Source organism: Geospiza fortis, unplaced genomic scaffold (assembly GCF_000277835.1).
Source record: "Geospiza fortis unplaced genomic scaffold, GeoFor_1.0 scaffold2, whole genome shotgun sequence".
Classification (NCBI taxonomy): Eukaryota; Metazoa; Chordata; class Aves; order Passeriformes; family Thraupidae; genus Geospiza; species Geospiza fortis.
This window is the reverse complement of record NW_005054366.1, coordinates 3,709,182-3,735,421: the sequence shown is the minus strand read 5'-3', so window position 1 is coordinate 3,735,421 and position 26,240 is coordinate 3,709,182. Positions and strand designations below refer to the sequence as shown.

The 26,240-nt window shown below is 48.7% G+C and overlaps 1 protein-coding gene across 2 annotated transcripts in view; it reads right to left on the bottom strand.

Moving 5' to 3' along the window:
• Positions 1-3,763: 3,763 nt before the first annotated feature.
• PPIP5K1 (diphosphoinositol pentakisphosphate kinase 1) overlaps positions 3,764-26,240 on the bottom strand; it is a 38,815-nt gene continuing 16,338 nt past the window's right edge. The window contains exons 22-30 of one of the 2 annotated variants that reach the window (XM_005424324.2): positions 26,053-26,160; positions 24,695-24,811; positions 24,254-24,418; positions 23,057-23,147; positions 17,979-18,101; positions 14,121-14,183; positions 6,667-6,804; positions 6,141-6,254; positions 3,764-5,531 (exon numbers count right to left, since the gene is read on the bottom strand). In XM_005424324.2, coding sequence (XP_005424381.1) covers positions 4,846-5,531; positions 6,141-6,254; positions 6,667-6,804; positions 14,121-14,183; positions 17,979-18,101; positions 23,057-23,147; positions 24,254-24,418; positions 24,695-24,811; positions 26,053-26,160 — 1,605 coding nt within the window. In that variant the 3' untranslated portion in view covers positions 3,764-4,845. The remainder of the gene's footprint in view (positions 5,532-6,140; positions 6,255-6,666; positions 6,805-14,120; positions 14,184-17,978; positions 18,102-23,056; positions 23,148-24,253; positions 24,419-24,694; positions 24,812-26,052; positions 26,161-26,240) is intronic. The other variant, XM_031059698.1, reaches the window with a different exon arrangement.

Genomic DNA, 26,240 nt, shown 5'->3' with positions numbered 1-26,240 from the left:
GGGAGGCTGGCCCCCAGCCACTGTGGCTGGGCTGTGCCAGCTTGCACGCAGCAGCCATCTCCTCACTGCCTGTGTGCCAGGCTCCAAGCCTTAGAGTTGTGTTCAAGCTTTTTGTTGTCCCCCCCAAGTATCCAGGATGTGGGGAATACAATTGTGGTGCGAGGGAAGAGAAGGCCCTTCCCAAAATACTCGGGAAAAAGTAGTTTAGCAAGCGTAGTCATTCTCAGTTCCCTCACACTGTGGCAGGGATGTGTTGACAGTGCAGGTAAGGTGCTGCTCATCCACGTGGTGCCACCTTGCAGCTTGTTGCCTGGCCTGTGCATCACTGTGGGCATCTGTCCTTGCTCTCTGGACGCCCTGGCAGGAACAGGAATGTGTGCAGTGAGTGCATTGTGGCTACTGAACAGCCACCCAGAACCTCCTTGGCACACAGACCTGTTTCAGTGTGGGAGACACGTTCTCCCCGCAGGGAATGGGGTGTTCAGGTGCACTCAGCCTGCAGCATCCATAAGCCTTTGCCACGTCCAAGAGAACCAACATCTTACCACAAAGATAGCTTTTCTGTAAGACAGAGAGAGTGGCAGCAGGCTGTGCTCTGGGGAAGAAGGAATGAGATGGAAAGCTGTGCTGCAATGGTTGTCAGTCAGCACAAAGTATTTCCATCCTCTGTGACACCCACTGTGCTTGGCCCTGAGCAGAGGGCTGACTCCACCATGAGCATCCTGGGGCCCTGTGCTGCACTAGCCTGGGACACTTCAGTCACAGTGCTAGTTTTCTGGCAGGTGACATGAAGAAAATGCTGCTTAGAAACCTGCTCCTAGCACTAAAATGGAGTTTCTAGGGAAATGGTCTATTTTGCATTTTAATTTATATATTTATTTTTTTAATGTTAAGCTGCATTTTGTGTTAATATTTTAATTTATACATGTTAACATGATACCATATGCTTTTAGTGTCAGTTCAGAGGTTTTCTCAGTACAAATACTAACATGCTGCAATTTAAACAAACGAAAAGACCATAGAGAACTTGTGGGCAGCAAAAATGTCTCTGCAAGGCAGTGTCTAAAACCCAGCAGCTGTAGGACAAGGCCTGAGGCCAGCAGCCTCCCCAAGGCACAGCCAGCTCTTTGGCTACGGCCCCTGTTAGGAGCATGTGAGCTTGCTCAGGGCTTTAGCAAATTCCTGCCCTGTGCTATGTTCATTTTAACCATGGAATCACAGTGTGTCTGCCAGCATAATAAATGTCATTCTCTGCACCCTGAAGGGGTCAGCATTCATGAATGTTGGTTCTGGCAATTGCAGGCACTAAAACACGTGCCCCCTGCCCCTCCCTGGAATGCTGGGGGGTTTTGCCTACTGTGCTTTGGGGAGACCCTGGCCCACTCGCCACGGTGGCAGCTGCAGGATGCCAGACACCAGAGGCACAAGCATGGCCCTCACTGGCTCCTGGGATCCCTCTGCGTAGTTAGATGTAAAAGCTAATGCACTAACTTTAGATAGACCCACACATGAATGTTTTCTCAATTTTAAACTTGAAGCAATTCTGACTAAGCAGCAGTAATAGTGAGGCTTTGTGAGGTACCTGCATCCTCCAGGCAGGAGTGTGGCCACTGGTGGATTCCAGGAGGAAGGCTGCCCTCCATGCTCTGCTCCTGCCCTCTGCAGCTCTGCTGCTTGGCTACCTTTATCCTACACCAGTTTGCTTCCCTGTCCTCAAGACTCCACTTTTTTTTTTCAGTTTTTGTTGCAGTCTGTTCTGCCTTGAGCTTCTCTCACTCCCTATCTCCCCCTCTCCTCCACTCCCTTCCATCTTAAAAAAAACAATGGGGAAAAAAGACTTAGGAAAATGCTGATTCATTGAGTCTGGCCCTGCTCGGGCCACAGGAGCCAGCAGGACCCACCTGGAGCCAGAGGTAATACAGCACTATAGAGAGAAAGAGTTAAACTCTGCTTTTGCTTGTTTCTGCATGTGGGCAACAACGCGTAATCTTCCTGTATGTAATAGGTAAAAAATACTATTTTAAACCTGTAATTAAAAAAGTGAACGTCTTAACTGTATTGAAATGGCATCTTGTGCTCCTAGCTTCTTCTATGCTAAATGTTTTAAGAAGAGAGCCCTGATTCTTTTCTTCAGCATCACATTTCTATTTGAATTTAGTTCCTTGAGTTCTGTCCTTTTGCCCATTTCCATGTGAAACACTGTAACTAACTGCTGTCAAGAGAGGAGCCCAACACATTAAAAATAAAGCCACATTAACTGCGAATGAGAACATCTCCAGTGGTTTCCAACTGTTCTTTCAGTGAGCCCACGCTTGTAGGCAGGAGCACACAGACATGGCTGCTGTGCCACCCTCCCAAGCCTCCCAGCTTAGGCGAGCCCCAGCTTTTCCACCAACACCCCACCTTCACCAGCAGCTGCTGAACTTTGCTGTGACTTGGAAAGGGACATGCACATAAGGCCAGAGAGCCTGCCCGGGACAGCCCCCTGCCCCTGGCCTTAGCAGGGTAACTGTGGGTCCCTCCTGGGGCATATCTGGGACAGCTGGCTAAGGGCTGTAGGGGGGAAAGCAGCTCCTGATAATCCAGCGCGGAGCCTGGCGTGGCCTGTCTGCCATGCAACACCATCACTCCTCACAGTTCCAGAATCATGCATTCCATTGCAGCCCTCCACCTGTCCCTGCACTTCTTGGGAATGGCAACTCTGCCCAGCACTGCTGGCACTCTCTGAGCTGCAAGGGTCTCTGGCCCTGTGGCAGGCAGCAGACCTGCTGGCATGGGAACTGGGCACAGGCATGCCAGGGATTCCATGCCTGACCCACTGCAGCAGTTGGGCTTTTGCACCTCTGCAGAACTTCAACCTGACCTCCAACAAGGGAACACTCTTCCAGCTCCTTACCAGAAAACTGGGACAGTTGCTGCTCTGCCTATGGTGGAACACAGTCAGGAGAGGCTGATGCCCAGTTAGTTCTGTTCCTGCCTGCCTGTCCTCAGAAGGAAACAATGGCACAGGTGGATGCCAGGAAAAAAGAAAGCAGGTTCTGTGCTACAGTCCTCAGGAGAGAGGCCAACATTGCCCCAGACCACACCACAGCTTGTGCAGGCCCTGGTGGAGACCTCAGGGCAGCTGCCAAACCTGGTGCTGATGGGAGGAACCATGAACCGTTACCATAAACCAGGAACTACTTCCACACACAGGTACTTTTCAATAAATGAGCACTGTCTCTGGTCTTACTCCAGCTAACCAAGGTCCTGTGACTGCAGTGCATTTCCCAAAGGTGTGCAGTGACAAGCATCAGGCTCTGTAGGGGTCAGCACCTGAGAGCCACAGCCCCACCCCAGAGGGCCCTTCTCCATGCCCCTCTCAGGAATGACCCCCTGCAGCAGGTGGTGTTGGGCCCATCGTGGCAACCACCCTGCCCTGGCACTGTCCCTGGACAGAAACACACAGGTCCTGGCAGGAGATGTGGCTGGTGCTCAGCAGGGACGTGGCTGCCAGAACAGTGCTGGACACACCATTCCAGTGTCCTCATTCTACCACATCTGAGACCTGGGAAGACAGGAGCTCTTCCCCAGTATGACCAGTTCTCCCATGTAGGAAAAAGGTTTTTTTCCTGGCCTGGAGCCTGTGCTTTTACAACAGGTCTGACTCCAACCACAGATGCTCTTCCAGGACAAGAGAGCATGAGCAGGGCTTACTGTTCCAAGCACCTGCAAGCTTTGGCACATACACACTGCTGCCAAGTCAGCATCAGAGACAGAGAGACACTGGACCCACAGCATAGATTTACTGTGAACGCACATTGTCACAACACAGCATAGAGATCTTTGGGCACAGCTTCACAAAAACGGAGATCCTAGCTACAGACAGACACGCAGACTTGTCCATAAATACAGGAGGAGTGGGAAGCACAGCCCCGGCCGGCACTCAGGATGCGGCAGGGACACCCGTATCAATCTTGCCCTCAGGCTTGTGCTCACAAGGCATTTACATAAATATCCATTAAATACTTTTCATTTTATATAATAAAGACTTCTCCTTATTGGTTTCTAATAGTCCTGAATTATCAAAATAGCAGTTTCTTTTAATCCCTGTCACCAAGACCTCAGAGCTGTACCCTGCCTGATCCTTGGGGACGAGAAAAAACAATTGTGTGTGTCTTCCCTGCACACCTCTCTCAGGCTGGATCCCCAGGCTCCTGCCTGCCCCAGTCCAGCAGGGAAACATCCAAGGCCATGCCAAAGGGATGTTTCCTTGCAAGCGGCAGTCAAACCTGATACCCTCACTACCCTTCTTTTCCACACTCATTCAGAATGCTTTCTGCTTTTGCTAGTTTTCCTACCATGGACTCTCTGGACCTGATTTTGGTGGCCAGCAGTGGGATTTCAGAGAGGAAGAAGGAAGAAACAGAGAGGAGGTTGGTGGTTGTGATGGATCTGATTAATTTGGGCCCAGAATGCCTTTCTCTGAGGGCTGTGGGCCAAAAGGTCAGGAGGATCTGTCCTCTTTGGACTTACCACCCTAAAAGCCTTGGTTGTACCAGTCCTCTAATGCTGCTGTCCCAGTGAGCACAAAGCCCTTGGGACACCAAGGCAGCACCATGTCCCCGCTCCATGAAGGTGCCATGCCAGTGCATTGTTGTTCATTTAACGAGGCAAACATTCTTGCTGAATGGCAAAGAGCTGGCTTGTGGAGGAGCAAAGCAGTCTCTTCCACAGCACAGAGTCCTGTGGCCCTGGGACGTGGCTTCTTCTCTGCTATGCACCGCCAGCTGTGTGAGGTGCCACGCAGGAAGTCGGGCTGCTTTCAGGCTTAGAAGTGCTTGCAGTGTGCTGTACAGAAAGCCACTAAATCTGCTGATCCTTCTGACACAGCAGCTGCAGTTCCTCCACATTCTTCTCAGGAGTCAGTGGCTGAACCTGGCACAGGTGACCAGAGAAAAGCTGGTCTGACAGAGCACTGTCCCCCAGCAGCTCCTTGCCTGTATGCTCTGGGTCCAACACCTCTCCCAGCAGCTCCTCTTCACAGGGCACCATGATCTCCTTGGACAGATCCAGGCCAGTCATTCCCCTGAGAGACCCCTCACCTGGCTTCGCTGTCTCCCCAGCCAGCCTCAGGTCAAATCCTTCACCACACTTTGGGTTTCCTATGTTACTTGGCTCTAACATTTCCCCAGATGATTTTTCTTCATCCTGCTCCCCCATGCTCTTCTCTTCTGGGTTAGCATCCTCCCCTGCCAGCTCCTTCTTGCACAGCTCCAGAATCCTGCCTGGCTCTGGGCCCTTACTCCAGATCAGGGTCTCTGGGGCACTTGGCTCTGCTACTGGCAGCCCAGACACACCCTCCTGCACATCAAGCTCTCTGAGTGGAGCTTGACTCTCTTCCTGCTCAGGGGACTGGCTAGTCAGCTGCTCCTCACTTTTTGGGGGGCTGATGGAAAGTTTCTCAGTGAAGCTGAAACGAGCACAGTTGTCCACAGAAGTTGGGGAGGACGGGCCTGCACTGGAGACGGTACTGGAAGGGCCACTGCTGTCTGCAAAGAGGAAGAAAAATCTTAAAACATGTAGCTGGTATTTTCCCACCTGAACTGTCACAGTCCCACAGTTCTGCAATCAAGAGGTGAGGGCTGTCTGTATGCAGTATGACCTGTCAGGGGCTTGAAGCTGGTCTTGGACATTTCTGATAGTTCAGCTGATGAAAACCCATTCACACAGAGTACAATTCTACCTTTTAATCCAGTGGTATGTTGGCATACAGCCAAGAGTGGACTCTGCTGTTACAGCACAAAATGTGAAGTGTGATGTTTCGCTTCAAAATGCAAACCAATTTATTTCATTCCCTTACTATTATGGAACAGTCCCAGCTTCAATTTGCTCCTCCTGGTTCCTGATACACACAGTCCCTGAGTGTTGAGTGAGAGTCAACACTAGAGAAAGAAATATTGATTCTCTACTAATGCTTATTCTTGCCTTATATTGCACAATAAGCAAAATTAGAGCAATACCTAGATTGTATCTAATCCAATAAAGGAGGAGAATGGAACAACTGTTTTCAGCCAGACTGGTTTGCTGACCTTGCTGACTTCACACACTTCCCCCCCTGCCCATTGCATTTGCCCTGACCGAGCGTGGAGCACACTCACACCAGGGGGGTTTATCCGAACGCTGGCGCAGCGGCAACGACGATGACGACAGGATTCGCTGGGACATAAAGGGGTCTCCTGGGATCTGGCTCCCAATCATTGAATCAAACAAAGCTTCAAGAAAAAGAATACACAGATCAGTAATATTCCAACAGACAAAAAGGAATGGCTTGTAGCCCAGCAGTCACGAGCGGGTGCTCTGGGAAGAGCTAAAGACCAGTGCCAATTCAGAGCCATGCCTGCCCATCAGCTCCTGGGAATCTGAGGCTAAGATTTCCAGAGCTGGAGTCAGTGTCCTCATCACCGTACTCATCAGCTAGAGACAGACCTGACTGATTATTTGTCATGTAAGTGGCCTAGGATGGCTCTGAGCTGGGTCCCATGGCTCATTCCTGGGCTAGAACACTCTGGGACAGGCTCTAGGGACTGCACTTATCTGCAGTCCTGTCAGGTTGATCTGTCCCAAGAACGTAAAAGAGCAGGCGTGCTCCTTGCCTTGCCAGAGACAAGCCCAGCCCAGCAGTACCTGCGGTGGACTGGACGTGCGACTCGCTGCAGCTGCGGCACACGGCTGTCAGGAACTCGTTCACCTGCCGCAAAGAGAGGGAGTTGTGCAGGGTCTCCAGGGGATAGATGGTGGGAACCATGGAACAGCCTTCAAAACCTGGAAAGAGACCCAAGCAGAAAATGAAGAGAGGAAACAGCAGGGAAAATCCATGCAGGAGCAGTCATGGCTGAAGGAGCTGGGCACTCTGGGAATCAAACAACAGGCACACTCAGGCCTCAGGTCATCTCTTCTAACCCAAGAAAATCACCACGAAGCAATCCCATGCAAATACAGATCTGAAAGCAAGCACCTGGGTACACATGGAGGGGAGAAGAAGAAAAGTATCTGGCAGCTGCCATTTTTGCTGCTGAGCCTGGGACACTTAAAATACACAGCCATGATGGAGAACTTGGCACAGTGCCCCCTCTTACAGAGGCCAAACAGAATCGAAGTGGCGCCAACAGAATTTCCATTAAAGAGGTCCCACCGCAGGTGACCCCCTGGCTGGCACAGCCCCCTCTCCCCACAGCAGGGAGCACACACTGCAGCAGCCACAAGGAGCCACAGAAACTCCCTGTCACAGCAGCCCCCCGTGCACCCCTGACAGGCTGTGTCCAAAGGAAGGGCTGGGTAATGAATTATTTGTCCCCTTAACTAGAATTCACTGCCAGCAAACCCAGAATGAGCACAAATAGGCATCTCAGTGTGTAATAGACACTTTCTCAGAGCTAAGCTGCATCACAACCATTCAGAAATAAATCCTTTGCTGCTCAAGCCAGCAGAGTATCATAGCAAAGCATCTTCCTCTTCATCCCAGCTTCCTGTAAATGCCTTGTGGAACCAAGCCAACCTGAACTGTCAGAGGAGCAAGGAAGAAACAGATGAGTCCGTGGGTATATGGAATGAGGCTGCCCCCTGCTCTGCACCTCTCAAGTTTAATGGCCTCTCAACTCCTCAGGGTTGGGCTTTCCATTCTGTGGCCCCCCAGTCTCCTCGAAGGACCTCAAAAAGACTCTGGAAAGAAACTGTGTTTGCTTCTACAGAGAAGGAAAAATACTTTGAAATGCAAAAAGTAAGAGAGTTCTTGATGCAATCTGTAGTAGGATGTCTGCCCACCAGACCAACAGGACAAAACCGACCCCTGCAGCTTGGCAGTACCTCAGGAGAAGCCCTGGAGCACCTGTTTGTGTACTGCAGACAGTTGTTCCAGTCACCTCCAGGACAGGCTCTGCTCCAATATCCTCACCTAACCCAGTTCTGCAAGAGGCAAGGAGCACGAGCCATGAAGGTGCTCCCTGCAATAAATAACAGTTGGTGGAGATAAAGAATCCTCCAGAGAGTTCACAAGGTTACCTACGCCACAAAGGACCTACAAATATAATTCAAGACAAAAAGGATAACAAATCCTCGGCTAGGATGAAGAAACATAAGACACAGAAAATAGACCACATTCTTGTGTCTGTTGCTGAGAAGTCCTGAGAGCGGAAGTGCTGAGCAAGGAAGAATGAACGTCCTCTATTTTCTCAGAGGCCTCCTGGGAGACAGAGCTAAATGAAAAAGGTGAGGGCAAATCTTAAAATGGTCACGGGAGATAGTTGTGGAGCAGCACAGTTTGAGGCTAATGTCATTTCACAACAGAATCCGGTTTGAGAGGGGCCAAAGTTGGCTCAGGTGTTGGGGTCTCCAAAGAAAAAAGGAAGTTTAAATATAAGATAGGGCAAAGCAATGTTACAAGATACACTAGGGGCACCAATGGGGATCTGAGTGCTTGGGCTCCCCTCTAGTAAGATGAGGAAATCAAAGGTCCACCAATAAAAGAAACATTAGACACTGACACACAGCTGATGTGGAATCATATACCTGTATCCCCAAAGTGCCAGGTGCCTGCTCATGCAACTCTGCACAGTGCTGTGGCACTGCACTACTCTTAAGCAAGCAGAGTAAAATAGCCAAAGTTTCCTCTTTCAAGGTGGAGGAGTACTGTGTTCAAGGACTCCTTTTCATTTGTGTACAGGACCCCATTTCCCTGCACAGCTCCCTAGACCTGCTGAGCTGCTGGGGAAGAGGCCAACAGTAGCTCATGCCACCACAGCACAGCCAAGGCAGCAGCTACCACTACGGATCACAATCCCTGTCTCCAGTGAAGGCTCCAACCACTGCTGCACCACACGCAGTTAGCAAAGACTCAACACCTTTGGGAAAGGGCAAGAAAAATAAATGTGACAGCAAGCCACAGGAACCATCCTTGACTGCCAGTTACCCTGTGCTGACTGTGCAGCTACTGCCAAAGCTCCCCCAAATTCTTTCCTGGGGCCTGAAGGGCAGGAGTCTGTGATGCAGGCAATGGCATGAGAAACTGGACAGAATTCCATCCATTTTGTACCAACATCCAACAGCAGCCCACAGAGGAAGTTCTGTGTGCCAGTGTTCTGCATGCCAGTTCTTCTGAACTGATGAAGCACTTGTCCAGTCTCAGCACAAACAAAAACACTCACCAGGCTCCTCTCTGAAATGCATCATCAATCCACCCCTATTTTCCTGGACGAACTCCAACATGCCACATGTATATTGTATATGAAGGGTCACAAGCCTAGACAGCACATGTGACTGTCTAGTCACGTGCTCCAAACATCAGTGACCCACAGCTCAGAATTGCTATGGACATCATCTGTCTCTTCCATATTCTCGTTTCCCCTTGAACTCAGTTAAGCTCCCAACATCCCCAGGTACCGTGGCACGGAGCTTGGAAAAAACCACTTCTGTCCAAAGTATCTCAACTCACTGCATTAGAAACCTTCTTGCTCCTGTATCTACACAAAACTGTGGATCCCCACCCCTTCCCTCAGGCCACTCAGACCACTATTACACACAGCCTTCCCAGATTTCTAATTTTGCAAATTTCTACCTTTTCCACCTTGTCTCAAGTGATGAGATGGTCAGATCAGAGCCCACTATTTCATATATAAGAGTTTGGGGCTGTTTCCCTTTGTAATTTAAATTCATTTATACTGGACATCACTGCTACTTTCCTGCTCATCATCACAGGACTGCTCTCTGTCCACAGCTGACCTTTGGCTTCAGCACCAGTGGGATTCATTACCAATATGAACTTACTTCACACGTTTCTTTTTCCCAGCTATGACCACACAGGTTCCCAGACATTCCTTCAGGGCTCCACTTTCTTTCCAACTATGGATGCCAACTGCATACTTTTGACTCACTGATTCTATCTTCTAATTCATGTTTCCTTTGTGGGGATAGAAGTACAGTGGAAAGCCAAGAGAGGACAGAAGAATGCAGTTTTCACAAGGAAGAAACCTGGGCTGTCAACCATGTCTGCTCTGAGAAGAGCCTCAGCAGCATATCAATGAACTGAGGTCTTGCTTATGGACTGGGAAAACAGCATGAACTTGATGGTGGATATTTGATTTCCAGCTGGGAGGGCTGCTGCACTGGTAAGGAGTTAGGAGCACCTAACGCCTGTGTTGGGGCAGGAGGCACCTCCCAGCAGCCTGCTGTGTCCAAAGCACTGAGCTCATTTTCTCTCCCCACCCGAGCTCACAAACAGGGCCAAGACTTGCAGCAGGGAAAGCTCAGCCCTTGCTCTGGAGCAGTCTGCTGTGATCCAGCATCTCTTCCCCTGAAGCAGTCCTTGCTCCTCTTTAGCATTTGTTGCGAGGAGACCAAGGAATTGTCCTAATTACATGTGAAAAGCAACTAACTGTCTCCAAATCTGTCTGCTTGACAGAAAGGGCCATAACAAGGAAAAACAGACTTAAGAAAAATTCTCATCTTCCAGGCTCTGAAAATGCTTGGTCCTGCTGCTTCACTACATGGAAGGCTGCACTGTCTGTGCCCTTTCCACCTGTGGGTCTGAATGGAAAAGGGGATCCATGCATCACACCACACAGCTCAGCAAGCCACATGCTCCGAGCAGCTCCTATGGTGCAAGTGAACCTCAGCAGCCAGCCCCAGCTCGCTGCCTCCTTCAGGGAGCAGCAGTCTTTCTGCCTGTGTGAGAAGCACCAAGGCCTCCATGCATCAGACTTCCCGTCTGTGACAGAGGCTGAAAAACACCAGAGAAACAGCAGCAAGCTTTGATTGACAACATCTGGATTCAATGCTGAAGTTGCCTACCTCTTCCCACCAGAGACAGGACACACTGAGAGGCCCTATCAGGCAGGAAAGATGCCATGCAGTGCAGCCACACAGAAGCTCAGCTCTACCCTGTCTTAACTCAGTCTCTCTAGATACAACACACCCACAAGCACTCATTTCCCCAAAATTTCCACAGCAAGTTCACTCAGCTTGTGACCAGCTGCAGCACCTCCTTAATCTCTTCCTCTACTCTCACTACTCACTTTGGTTCCTCCATTACTAAGGGGACACTCTGTGGCAGCTCACCAAGACCTGCACAGAGCATCCTGCCAGCAGGGCATCCCATCAATAGCAGCTCAGCAGCTCCCTGAAGGGAGCTTAAGGCTTACCCTGGCTAAAGGAAGGAGGCAACAAACAATTGCCAAAGATGGAAAGAGCAGTTACAGCCACACGGGGAGTGGAGGCTCCGTGTGGAAAGGCTCCTGCCTAAGGCTCCAAAACTGCTGGTACAACAGCCCACACAGCTTGCTGCAGCAGCAGCCTAGAGACCTTTGGGATTTGGTGAGGGAAACACTTTCCTTTTTCAGAAGCAAAGCATACTTTGCACTCTCAAGCAGACAGTGGTCCCTGCTCAGCTACAAGAGCATGGGACAGAGGCAGCTGCAGCGTGCAGTACCGTAAAGACACTCCAAGTCATCCTGCCCTGAGATCAGCCAGCTCCTGAAGAGGCGCAGGTGGTAGGAGCACTGCTGCAGGTGATGGGCTAGGGTGGCATCCAAGGAGATGGTCCGGCTCGTGGCACAGTCAGAGGAAAAACGGCGTAGCAACTGGGCAACGTGCTGGTGCTCCAACACATCTGGAGGAAAGGGGCCATAGAGAGTGAGAGGAGAGGGGCAGGGACAGCTGGGGGACAGAGAAACTGCGGAGATGTGGGGATGGAGCTGCCAGCACCAGGGCCACTGGGTGAGAAGGACACACGCCACACATTAAGCCAAATCCCTCCCACAGCGAGCAGGTCGGGAATGCCCTTGAGAGTTATGTTCCCGCAGCAACACCAGGGCAGACCAGACTCCCACCCAGCCCAGGCTTTGCCCAGCTGCAGCACAGGGCACTGCCTGAGCAATGAGGGCTCATCTTTGTAAAGGAAAGTCTGCCAAGGGAATAAATTTCAGGACACATTCCAAGTCCAATGCAGTTCAGGTCTGGCTAGATAAAAGGATCAGGCTCAGGGCCAGACTCGCCCTTCAGCAGCTCAGATGAGAAATCCAGCAGTGCCAAGACTGCCAACAGTGTTTGAATCCCGCATCCAAGCGCAGCCAGGTACATCAGCACAGGGTGAGAGCAAATGGCCCAGCATCAAATGAGCAGAGGCTGTGCAAGGGACTTCGGGAACAGCAGGGTCTGACTGAGAGCAAAGTGCTGAGGGTGCAGAAGAACAGAGGGAGCACAGAAGCAGTGACTTTCCCTGTCTTTGAGAACAGCCCTGTGCAACCTTCTGTGATAGCCTTGCATGGCAGACAAGATACCAGCATGCAGGCATGCCTTCTCTCTATACACAGCCTCAGGACTCTTGTCACCCATCCAAGGCTTGTGTGACCAGGGCATACACCATCTGGCCTGATGCTATGCTTGACCACTACCTTGGTTCACCCATTCCATTTCACCACACAGAGACAGCTCTCCAGAAACAAAATCCAGACTCAGAGCTAGGAACACTTTTTGCATTCAGCTTTTTAAGTGCTTCATGGGGTAAACATCCCTCCTGCTCAAAGTAGAGCCAATCCTAGATCAAATATCCCTGACTTTGAGCTCTCACCTGCTGGACCCCTGTCTTTGTTTTCTTGATTAAGAAGCTCTTTGCCATCAGAAATACTAATTGGTGTTTTGGGAGAAACATGATGCCCGGTTTAACCAGATCATATTTGGAGCAGGGGCAACTGCTTTACAACGTGTCTTACAAAAGGCTGGAACTTGGTACAACCTTTGCAGGAAAGATAGAACAACACACCCTGCTGACATACACCATGTGAGCTCCAATGCTGTCCAGACATACAGACAAACCAAGCAATTGGCCACTCTGGGAAAACCAAAGCCAAGCAAACACAGAGAATAGGCTCCCTTTAGTTATTTGAAACAGTAAAGCCACAGTGATTTGTCCTTTCCCTTTTCATCCTTCCCAAAACTCATTTTCAGAACAGTCTTCTGAATTTCATTCATCTTCCAGATTACACCATGCAGGATGTCTTCATATTTGCAAGCTGCCTTGATCACATCAGGCAGAAATACTTGGTGGTGTTCAGTGATCTCCTTTGGTTCCAACTTGTCTCAGCAGCAGGAGCCATGCAAGAGGAGGGGTGCTGTGAAACCTCTTTAGAAGTATCTGTGCAAGAGCTGGAGAGTAAACACTGGTTCAAGGCACCTGCTACAACAGAGCTAGTGGCCTATAACCTCATAGACTCACACTTTGGCTGTCAGGCAAGTAGCAACATGGAGCAGAGATCGTGAATTAGCAGACGCTCTGTCCGACATCTGTCCGACATCTGTCACCAAACCTTTCCAGAGATACAGGCAGGATGGGATGAAGCAGGTGATGCCACCCTAGGCAGCATGATGCCCATCCCCTCCCCCCCAAGCCAGCACCATCCACCAACAGCAGACGAGTAAGAGCTCTGGAGAGACACATTCCACAGGGTAGCGTCTGCAGAAAAGGTGAGCCTACCTGTGCCAACATCACCATGCTTGGAGGAACCACAAGACCAGCCTAACAGAGAGGTTTCACAACAGGAGGCTACCAGCACTCCTGACATGATACACCAGGTGCACTTCCTTCTTTCCCACCATACACTAGGCCCTTCCAGGTGACACACAGCTGTCCTAGTGTTATTCTTGTTTTCATTCTGCAAATCTGCAGTGTAGAAACTGAGGACCTAAGCTGCTGATGCTTCATGATATGGAATGAGGATCAGCCCCCAGTCCACTGGTATCCTCCCCCTGATCCCCACCCTCCCAACAAGGAGCACGACGAAAGGCCTCAATGTCACCGCAGAGTTAAAGGCCGCTTTAGCAGCACACTCAAAGAGCCATGGCTTCTGCCTCTTCCCCTGGGACAAGAACACCTCAGGGGAGAACAGAGGCACCACTGAGCAGTGACAGGGTATGAGTGAGCACATTAGTCACAAGGAGACAATGGAGGAAGGTGAAGCATGTTTGGACACCAGATACACAAACACAAAAAAACCACAAGAAGGCTGAGAGGAGAACGTGTGCAGAGAAAAGTGAATGTGAGCATAGGGTTAGAAGTGTGAGGGAACATCAAATCCAGAAAGCAAACATACCATTAGTCGGATGCTTTGCAAACGACACAGAAAATCGTTTTACGGCTGGCATAGACAAGAGCTCTGAGGAAATAAAAACAGATCATCTCAGTTAACAGCCTGCTTCAAAGGATCCCCCGACCTTCATACACCTGATTACGCTTTCAGGTTCACCGTCCTGACCCCCACAACAGCTGCTCCCACTGGCACTGCTGTGGCATTCAACATTCTGCCTGTGGGTCCGACTGGAGCATTCTGCATCTGCCCAGCCCTTGCACCACTCTGCCAGGGCCTCCCCAGCACTGCACACTCAGCCACACTCTCAGTCACCCTCAGTCAGCAACTCACACCTTCCCACCACACCAGGCTCAGTCCAGTGCAGAATGCAGCCAGGCCATGCTCACAGCCGCCAGAGCAAACATCCCAGCGAGCAGCAGCAGCACCACAGGAGGACTGTTCTCAGGATTCACCGCTGCCCAAGGAAAACAAACACTGCTCTGCAGAGGGACTAACGAGTTCCAGCAAAGGTACAGCTCAAAACAACCTCTTAATGCAAGCTATACAGAACTATTCATGAATTTAAAGGTAAATCACCCGAGCAGGGAAGAAGGAAAAGACCCATGAAGACATGCCTCTACAGTTCTCTACTCAAAACATTTCGGTATGGGGGAAGCTTTGGGATACACCTGTCAGAGTGGTCCTCAGGCTTCTCCTGGCCATGCCCCAGGCCAGGCCAAGCTCTCCCATACAAATCACGTATCAGAAAGACTGTGCAAGGACAGACACTGTGCATCTAATGGGGTGCAAACAGATAGGCTTTAAAGGACATGGATTAGGCTCCACATGCACACACACACACACACACAAAAAAAAAAAAAAAAGACTGGAAACTTTGCTTTTTCCCCCACACTGGAAATTCCTCAGCTACAATGAAAAAGAATGGCCTGGATCAGACCATCTATATGTGGGATTTGATGTGAGACCTCAGCCAATCACACCTTTTACTGCTATTGGGGATCTTTCAGGAAATAGTAGAAAACCCTTTTATTTACCTTTCATGTTTAATGCATCCATTCTCCCTAGCGCACAGGCTGTGTATGCCTATCCCCTTCATCAGTGCACCAAAGCATGCTCCATACTCCCAGTGTGCTCCTACATGCAGTGGCTTGGCAATATAATGTATCTAAAATGAACTCTCACTGGAACTTCCTCCTCTAGTGTACCAGCCCTAAAAATTGTTTTTCTTTCTTTAAACTCAACAAACAGCATGACAATCTTCACTACACTTGCAGTCCCTTGGAAGTGTCTAAGCCGTGCAGCTGCAGTCAGCTGGTGACCATCTCCAGCTGACCCATAGCTCCCCTTGCCCTGAGGGCACAACAACTGAAATGGCACTGACCCAGTTTACTGGATCCCTGGCTTCAGGCAAGCCAACTTGTAATCACAACCATCCACGGACCTTCCCTCAGCTTGAGGTTCAGAAAACTCTCTGCTGAAGTGTTTCTTAGCCCTCCTCCAGCTCCAAGCATAAAAGACTTCAGAAATAAGGGCCCTTGAAACTTCCCTGGAAAAAGGCAAGTTTACACTGGTGAAGCGCTATATGCCACACACTGCACCTTGAAGCATCACAGCCATGAAAAACTACCAAAGAGTTCACGCAAAAATGTGCTGCTTTTCAGTGTCATTAGTCTAAAGAGTGTGGAACAGGTCTTAAAACAAATGTTGTCCAAGAGTCTGCTGTAGCTGCAGTGCCACTGACTGCAACCACGTGTAGTGATGTTTGGATTCAATTCCATTATTCAGCACTGCAGTAGTGCCCATTTAAGCGAAAACATGCAGATCAAGGGCTCGTTTCACATTCCAAACTACTTTCCCCAGAAGCTAAATGTCCTTCTGCTTTCTCCTTGTTTTCCCAAGCCCCTGACACCTTCCCTCCAAATGCCCTTACTGCAGCAAGGCACCGACAGCACAGAGTCTCAGGGCATGCCAAGGAACATGAACACAGAAGTGTAACATCAAAATTTATAATTCTGAGCTGTGTTAGACACATGCTAGTCAACTAAGTCTGCATTTTAGGTACTTGAGGGTACAACTGCATCTCAGCACACAGAGATGCAGTTGGGATTTGGTGAGGGAAATCATTGTTGCTGAATTGAGGCTTAGCAGGAGTCCATGGCCTCAAATGCCTGTAGCCTGCTGCAGGCATGTCCTGCTACACAGCCTACAGAGGCAGGGAGCCCAGCACCAGGACTGAGCAGGTCTGTTCTGTGCCCAGCTGGGCACAGAGCAGTCTCTGATGCTTTTCGCTGAGAATCAGTACTGCCTTGGGCTCCCACTCCTTGCAGAGTCAGGAAAGAACAGCTGCCAGGGCCTTTGCTGGCCTTTTCAGAAGCTCCACTGTGCCTCATATCCTGGTTTTGTGCCAAACGCCATCAGCTTACTCTGCAACCTGTGAGTAGCCAGTACTTGCTGCCTGGGGCAGCTCAGACTGGTACGCTGGGGTTGAGAACACTCCCATCTCACCCTCCCTGCCACCATCATTGACAGCCCAACGTGTGGCTGGGAGTGCCCTGAGGAGGTGAGAACCAGCTCAGCTTTCTCTTATACAAGAAAAGCAGCACAGGCAGCTAGTGTACATAGTGGCACCTACAGAGTTCCAACAGGAACTGATTTGCTAGGCCATTTTCCTCACCTCAAAACTGGACAAAAATCCAGATGAACCAACATCCTGTCTTTCCCAAACTACTCTCTTAATCCTCTTCCCACTTTGAAATCCATCAATGTTAATGTTCCTTACAATCCCAATAAGAAAGGCACTCAGAATCTGCATTGAGTAAAATATTAAAAAGATAAGACATCCAATACAGACAACCTTACATCCATCCATTCAAACGCTGGGAAACCTTAGGTGGATTTCCAACCTTGTCAGAGTATGCTGTGCAAACCCTGCCCACAGAGCTCCTCAAATCAGTGCCCCAACAAATGGTATGTGAATCAGCACTGAAGAGTTTGAGTGAGTGTCTTTCCTACCAGGACCACAGTGGACACTTGCACTTGTGCATTACACCCTCCAGCTGTTCCAGGATAGCTCAGTCTGTCCCCTGTGCCCCAACTTCCCTGCAAACAACAACACTCTGCTGCTCCCTGCGCATTGCACCCAGTGCTGGGGGCAGGTCAGGGCGCAGCTGCAGCACCTGCAGCCATGGGCATAGAGTGTTTGTAACCTTGGCCCCGATGCCTTCACCAGACTGTCTTGCTGACCTTCCTGGCAGTTTTTGCACAGCTGCACAGAAACCAGACTTTCCAGTACTTCATCTGCTATACTTCATCCATGGCAACTCACTTACCTCAGGCATATTGCCCTTGCCTCCTGAAAGCTACCTCAGACTGCCACGTGCTCAGCCTCTCTCTAGTGCCCATCTTAACCATGCCCAAGCATATCATTCTGTCTTTGGGATGGCTCCACCTTCCATGGGGCAAGGATTACTGCCCCAAAAAGAGCTTCATTTTAGCATCAGCAAGATGATCAAGGCAAGCAAGATGATGTGATCTGCTGGATTTCCCTTCCAGGACAAACTGATTTAATATTTGGACCAATAAATTCCCCTTCACAACAGCCAAGTACTATTAAAACATCAGACCAAAATCAGACCCCAGCAATACCACACATCAGCCTAAAACTCCTCTCACAATGTTAGGTCCCTTCTGTCCTAGCAAGAATCATGACTTCTTGCAGCATGGTAAAATTTACCATTGTAGAGCTGATGAATACATACATTCAACTGGCACTGTTTTCAGCAGTCCAAGTGTGTGCCACAGGCACATCTTGAGACACCAGTGTCCACAAAGTACCGCCCTGCTGCCAGGGAACACACATACCGTCTTTGTATGTCAGGCTGCTGGCAAACTTTTTGCCATGGCTGCGTGCGTAGTCCTGGAGGTTGGGGGCACTGGAGGAGCCTCCCAGCACAGTGGTGCTAAACAGCCCGGTGCACTGTGACCCTGGAAAGGCAGGGAAGGTGTTAGTAACACATACCCACTACATGCAGCTACAGAAAAGCAGGGTTAGTCAAAGGATGAAGGATGAACTGGCCACTTCACAAGCAATTCCAGGAACAAAACATGATGCCTGGAAGCACAGGGAGGCCGTGTTCTCCATTCTAAATTCCACAGTGCCAAATGCAGAGCAGGTAGCCCAAACCTCAGCACCAAGGAAGTTCCTAACTTCATCCAGGGGTTTACTTCCATTTGGCTTTCCTGCCCTGACCCAGGGGAAACACCTTCACCCCTTTCAGTCACCAAAGCTACACGCTGATGCCAGAACACTCAGGATGCCAAACCACTGATGTTCATGTCACAGAGGTTCATTGCTCTGCTCTTTGCCCTTTCTCTTTGGAAAGCTCCTTTTGGTGTAGGACACTGAGGAGAGGCAAGAACTGTCTGATCAGTGGATCAGCCAGCGTGGATTCATCTCCAGTCAAACAAGCAGAGAAAGTACTGTGACCAGAGGGCTTGTTCTCACAAGCTTGTCCGTCACAGACAGACTTTACTCCTCGTGTCTCACTGCTCCAGCATAGGAGCAATGGGCCTACGAAGAGCCTTGCAAAGCACCAGATGTGCACACAGCATGGAACTTTACCTACCCAGAGTCAAGGAACATGGCATGCAAGGTGGAGGGCAACCTCATTCCTGGGGCTTTGGCTTTGCTTCTCCAAGGCACAGTGCTCTGAAGACTGACTTGACTTCCCATGATATTTAGTGAACACCAGGCATTTGAAAGAGGATTCTTTCAACTGACTGAGGAAAGCAACTGTGAGTCGAGACAAAACCTTATTATGGGCCAGACACAGCCACTGATTGGCTGTGAATTCTCTGTAAACAGTCTTGCTGCTGGATTCTGTACTGACTGCTCAAACCAACATTACTCCTACGTACAAAGGGCTTCCAGAAATAAGTAGATTGATCTGGTCTGCCACAGCAAAAACCTGCAACACAGAACAGTGCAACTGTTACTGCTCTGAAAGAGAAGCTGCCTACACTGGAAGCAGCTCTTGATTCTAAAATACGGCAGCATAGCATGATTTAGGGTGGAAGGAGGCTGAAGCTTCTTTCCCAACACCCCAGGAGGACTAACTCAGATCAGCTTGCTAGGGTTTGTCCAATCAAGTTGTCAATACCTCCAAGAAAGTAAATTTCACAACCTCTCTGGGCCCCTGCTCTAACATCTGGCACATTCACGGTGGATGAAAAATCTGTTCCTCCTAGCTAATTGGAACTTCTTGTGCTGAAACTTGTGTTCATTGGTTCTCCATCAACAACCACAGGGCTTTGGGGATAGTCTGTCTCTGTTCTCTCTGCAATCTCCCATTTAGGTGGTGAAAGAGCATTAAGGTCTCCAGTCCTCACAGGTTCCAATCTGAACAAGAGTAGCTCTCAGTTTTTCCTCCAATGCCATGTGCTCCAGGCTTCCCACCTATTTCCACTGCCTCCCAGTGGGCTCACAATCCTGACATACCCCAGGGAGCCCAGGGCAGGACAGCAGAGCTTCAGGCACTCCCAAGAGGTGAACAGAAGGAGCCAAACCCCTCAGCTGGACAGCTGTACTCCAGCTGATGCAGCCTAGCATGCCATCAGCCCTCCCTGGTGTGAGGACACACTGCTGCTTCACATCCACTCATTGCTCTTGGGGACCCCAGCTCTGTTTCTGCAAAGATCCTTAAGCCAGAGTTTCTTTGGAGAAAACACAGAGATCCTGAGTATTAAAATGTTCTTGTATAAGCTCAGGCTGAGCTGAGGACATCTGTTCCTGGGGTGACCAAAAGGGTCCTTGTAGCACTGAACTGCAGCTGGTCCCCCACTGTGACACTGCTGGTGGCTTTGCACAGCACAGACCAGCACATACGTGCCCTTGGACATAGAGGAACTCTTGCCTGCAGAGTCACTGATACACAAACCTTAGAAAATTTTCTCCTAATGCCTTAAATTGATGCAAAGTGCTGACTCAGCATGAACTGGAATCTGTTGGAATGAAAATGAAATTTTGTCATACATCAGACAGGACGATGCTCCCAATAGCTCTTCCATGGTTTAAAAACAAACAACAACAAAAACCACCCAACAGATGCATTTACTGGCAGATAAAAATTGAACTTTTTAGGACTGTACGTCTTGAGCAATCTTGTGCTGTTAATCATTAAGCTAAGGATACCCCAGTGTTTCTGCTCTCCTGCTGCAGACAGAGGCATTAAGCCAGACGGGAATTTACAAAGATGATTTTATGGACAACAGCAATTGTCTACAGGGAACTCCACAAGACCACTGTACCCAAGTAACCACACACACACACACACACACACACACACACACACACCCTAAAAACACAACAGCCATTTGGATTTAAATGTAGCAACACTTGCTAGAAATTACTGTACGTGCTGGATATTTACTGTGCATTTAATTGTCACGTGTTCATTCAGTATGTCAGATGTTTAAAAATAGTCATTCTTGGTTTCCCTCTGGGAATCTCAGCACAAGGCTTTGTGCCACTGGCAGTGCACCACCTCTACTGCTCAAATAGCCAGCAGTGATTTTACTCCATTTTGAAGGGTTCTGGTAAGCAAAGAAAGGTACTGAAACATCCCTGGGCTTTTCAAGCTAGAAGCACATTCACTATGGCAAACAATCCACAGCAGTGCACTTGATGCTGCTCAGCAAAACCTGTCACACTCCAAAGCACAGACAAAGCAAGCTGCAGCCACCTATTTTCAAAGGAGGAATTACATTTTTTTAAATTACAGTAGAGGCACCATTCTGGAAGGTACAGCAGCAGGACAGAGCTATTAAGAGCTCTCTCGTGCTCCCTGCTCCTGCATGCCTACACATAGGAGCTTACAGCAGGACAGATATTCCATTTGCCAGAGATAATGACAGCCAGGCACTGACTGACAAAGTCAGGCAACAGGAGGTATGCTCAGCTTCAGAAAACTCAGAAACAGCAGGTAGTGCCTGAATGAACCCCCCTCATAAGCCCCCAAAGCTGCTAAGACAAGTATTAAAGCCAAAGTTCAAGCTTCCACAGTTCTGTATTATCTCTTAGAGAGAGAACACATTTCAAATCATAAAGGGGCAAGAAATTAGATTTCTAAAAAACAAGCAGGAAAGGAATCAGGAAGACTCCTTGAAGATCTTGACTTGTACAGGTAAAGGGGCACGGCTCTTCCTAGCAGGCCTCAGGTGAAAAAAAAACTCACAGAAACACAGATATCCTCATCACCAACTGTTATGCAAGCTGGTGTGGTACAACAGGTCTTTCCTGCTCAATCCTTCTGTACCTGTGAGACTCTACAGAGGAGAACCATGGCTGGGCTAGAGGTCTAGGTCACAGATCAGATCTATCAGCTCCTACTCAACGGTTTTGTCCCTGCAGAGCTTCACAGGTGGAAGAGTAACCAGCACAAGCTTCCCAGCAAGGCACATGAAGCAAGATTCTGAAATCAAACCTGCCAGGATCATATTTCAGATTTTGTTGTAAAGGAAAAGCAGTACTGTACAAAGGTGTAGAAAAGCAGTGGTCTTCTCTATTGCCAAAACAGACATTCCTCAAAAACCTGGAAAAGGCCAGAGCCCAGGCCTTCTGGTAGTCGCACTTTCAAACAGCAAAACCAGTTTGCAGTACCATTTGATGTACCCAGTAATCCTCCAGGCAGATGCACCTCCTTGACTATGTATGTGCCATTTCAGAAATTCCCATATTCACCCATATGGACTCACAAAACAACCACAAGTTTCCTCAAGCCTATGTATGGCAGTTTGTCACAGCTCACTGAATCTCACAGTGGCACTGGGAAAGGCAGAGATAAGTGAAATAACACATTCAAAAATTACCATGGCCAAGGATACTGTCCCTTTATGAAAATAATATACATCGGCCATTCCTATTTAGATTTTTCCAGCTGGCTGGACGCATTAGCTGGCAGACTCCAGGGATACCTTCTAACCACTCAGAAGAAAATTCCCTTTCCTCGGTAAGAATTAGATTCCAAAGAAGCTGCTCATTCAAGAGTGGCAAAGAAATGAGCAGGCCTTTCAGAAGTCTCTTAGCTGCAGGTTGTCCATATAATAGATTGATGAGTCAGAACTGCTGCAAGTCTGCAGCCATGCTACAATGCTAAGATGGTTTAAAGAAAAATAAAGTGGGCATGACTTGGGCATTATCACCTCCTCTCTTCAAGACACAGGTTGCACAGCCATCTCTGAAGCTCATGACAGCAAAGGCAGATTTTCCAGTTCCAAAATGGATCTTGCTTTAGCAGAAATATTTCAGGAGGAATTTCAACTGTTCAGACATAGTTTAGGTTAAGATGACATGGAATGGAACAATCAAGGACAGAGATTGTCAAATGCCCTGAAATATTCTCTTCCACTGGCTACCACAAGACGAATGGCTGACCAAGGACTTCAGCTCGATTAGAGAGCTATCAAACATTCTGCATATGACACATCTGTTCCATACAACAGATCTTTATGAAGCAAATGTAGAAACAGAACAGTCTCACACGAAGAACAGCTTTGCAGATAAACTGATGTTTTGTAGAACAGAAAGCTCACTACTTCTCACCTAAAATCATCTCTTCCTACTAAGTTGAGAAACGTAACAAATGAGAGCAACAGAGAAGCAGAGGCAAGCCTGCAGGTTTGCAGGCAGTTTGCCCTGTTGCTCCTGTACTGGAAAGGATGAAAAATCCATCTTGTGCTGCTAGTAGCTGAAGAAGTTTGTACACAAAAGGTACTGACTGAGACAGTCTCTACAGTGGTCTCAACAGTAACACTGAGAGAAGACACAAAACACACAGAGGCATACAAGGAACTCAAGCCAGAGGTGTATGTGGAGACACAGACTAATGCCCATGGAAACAGAGTTACAAGCAAGCAGGCTGGTTACAGGTCAGGTACAGTACCTAATCCACTTTGCTTCATCTCAGAAGACTGCCTGGAGTAAGTGCTGAAAAGGCGATAACCTCCTGATTTAGAAGAAGATTCAGACAGCACCTGCAAAGACACAGTGTAAATAATCAGCACCATGCTCCAAGTTACCCACTGCTATCAAAGCCTTTAAACATCAGTTCAAGGTAAAGAAATGTATTTCTCTTCCTTAAAATCACCATTTTCAAGAAGCACAAAGGTAGTCATATGACAGGATTGTGATAATGAATGCTCAATTGTAATTTCAAGATTTTGTTGAATTGTGGAACAATGGAAATCTGTAAAGTATGACGGGACTCATGTAGTGAGCATCTTTTCTCCCAAGACTCTTTCTGAGATCCCTGGGACTCAGCCTTCCTTCTTTAGCAGCAGGAAATCATATCCCTTTTAACTCAGTATGTGCCTATCACAAAGAGCCTCCGAGTGCTGCACGCAGAGGTGACATTGTGAGAAACATACAGGGATGGAAGACAGCTAACAACTACCTCAAACATTAACTCTACTGTTTTCTGGTTCAGAAAACTGATGGCAAAAATGCCTCTGAAAGGAGAGACAATTCCAGAGTACTCTGAAGGTAACAGTCACCTGCTGACTGTGACACTGGCCTTGTGACACAGAACAGCCTGGAACGAGAGATGTTAGAACAGTAAAATTAATTTTGTTACTTCACCAAATCAGTGAATGGGACAGTTCTAAGCCCTGATAGCTTAAACATCCTGGATGAATCCACCAGTGAGCAGGGACCCTTGATCAGCATGAGATCTTAGATGGGATGGAGGAATGTGAAACATGGAGCTGCCTTTGTGAAAGGCAAAGACTGGAGCCTAACAGAAGGCAAGATGTCATCACAGCTTGGTGGTGAGGTTGCATGTAATCTTATACTGGCTACACCAGTGCCTCTATAGAGCATGTAATCCAAATAATGCTTGTGTTTCTCAACTCAAGCATTTCCTTACTTGCTCTTCTTCATCAGTTCCTCTGGCCTGTGTTCCTGTCCTTCCTCAACGAGGAAGAGTTTCAGAGGTGTGCCTTCCACAACATCCCTCTTTGCCTTCTGCATATCCTTTCCCAGAATCAACTCAGACTCTGGTATGTTAAAAGAAATGCCAGGAAACCAAAACCAAGGAAAAGGCCTTTGCACGAGCAAGGCTGGGCACCAAGAGCACGGTTACCTCCATGGATCCCGTTTTCCGGCTCCTGACCAGTGGTGACCTTCGCTGGATGCTGACGGGCTCCGAGGGCTGCGGGGACTTCTGCCGAGCACGGTCTGCCTCATCGCTGCCCTTCTCATGCGAGAGGTCCTCTAGGCTGCCTTGGTCTGCCTTCTTGTCCTCGTTCTGCCGTAAGGAAACACTCCACTTGTGTCCACAGGCACGTGGCCTTTGCCCATGCTGCCCCACACCAGCTCCAGGCTTGGATCTCCTGCTGTGCCAAGCTCAGGAGGCACTCACAGTCCCAGCGGCCACCCTGACAAACCCAAACGGGACAGACACAATGTGCCAGCTCCCTGTGCACACCGCCAGCCAGGAAGCTTCTGCAGCAGGGCCAGACAGAGCAGGACAGTGCCCAAGTGTCCCCTGGGGCTGGCAGCTCCTGCCCAGGTGTCTGCTTACCTCTGCTGAGGCCGGTCGAAAGCCAAACCCCGTGGGTATGTTCCTGTCCTCCTCACAGCCTTTGACACCAGGGCTGAAGTGCAGCTCCACATGGAAACGCTCCTCTGAAGAGGGGTCCTGTGAACACATGTCACAGGGAATAGGTAAAGAACAAAACCCCGTTAAATCCTACCATCAGCCCAGGCCAAGGTCCCACCCTGCTGTGCTGGCCAGCACGCATCCCAGGCCCATCCCTTGGAGGGAAAGCAGGGGCAACAAGCATGAACAGAATGGCTCCAGGTTTGTCCCATCCAAAAGGACAGCCCTCATCAGCACCCAGCTGAGGCATTCTGACTGTGGCTATTTTGAGACAACAGCCACAGAGGAGTATAACAGAATCAGGCTCTATTTATATATATACACACACATCCCCCTAAAACCCAGCTCCTTCTGACCCACTCCTGCTGCAAATCCAGCATACGCTAGGACAGGGGGAGACCGGGTCCCCCCTGAACCTTCAGTCAGGCTGATCCAAGATTTAAGCAACTGTCTCTAATAATAATTTTTCATTAACCTTTTTTAAAGGAAGACAGAGTTTTTACAGCATCTGGCACTAATGATATAAACCCATCTTGACTGACTGACACATCCACACCACTCGTGAGAGTTCTAGTCACATATTTTTTGACAAGCATCACTTCTAACATTAGAAGCTCACACCAGCTCTGTGAATACAAGGCTCTAACTCTGTAAGGTGTGGGCTAAGGGGCTGCTCCCCTCACCACTACAACCTCCTGCAGCACAGACCCAAGTCACAAGATCTGATGATCAAGACCTGCAGTTCGGTGGCAAACCTACTTACAGCCAGCACCCTCAGCTCCCACATTCTAGCTGTTTATTAAATTATTCTCTTTACTTCCTGAAGATACCAGTTTACACTTCCCCAACTACATCAGCACACTTTCAGAATAAAAAACAGTTTATGGATGTGGAATTTCTGGATATTTTCTAGATATATTTCAAAAATACAAATCAAATGTCACTCAATTTTACTTATTTTTTCCTAGTGCTCACTTGCAATTAATAATTAAAAACAGTAAATAATTTTGACTAGAAAATGGTTTAAAATAGTCAGTATTAATTACATAAGTTGGGTATTACGCTCAAGAGTATTACTGCTCTTTCTGTTTACATGCAACAAGCATTAACTGGGTCACTGCCTCCCACATAAACTAAAAACTAGCAGTTGTGTTAACGATCCATCCGTCTTTGTCCACAAGCAGCAAGAGCTCAAGTTACAGACTTCCAACTGAACTCATCTCTGAGGACTGCCTTGCAACGGGGCAGGAAGCATTGTATCCTACTGCTCTATCCCTCACCTTGTTGTTGTCCTCGTAGAGCATGATAACAATCTGGGTCATGTAGTTCAGCTCTGAGATAGCACTCAAATAGTCCATGGCTCTCTTCCACTGCTGGTCTTTGTTTTCCTGATATATACACACAAACAGTCGTATGGGATAAGCAACAGCAGACACCTTGCAGCATTCAGTGAAATGGGACTGAGAGA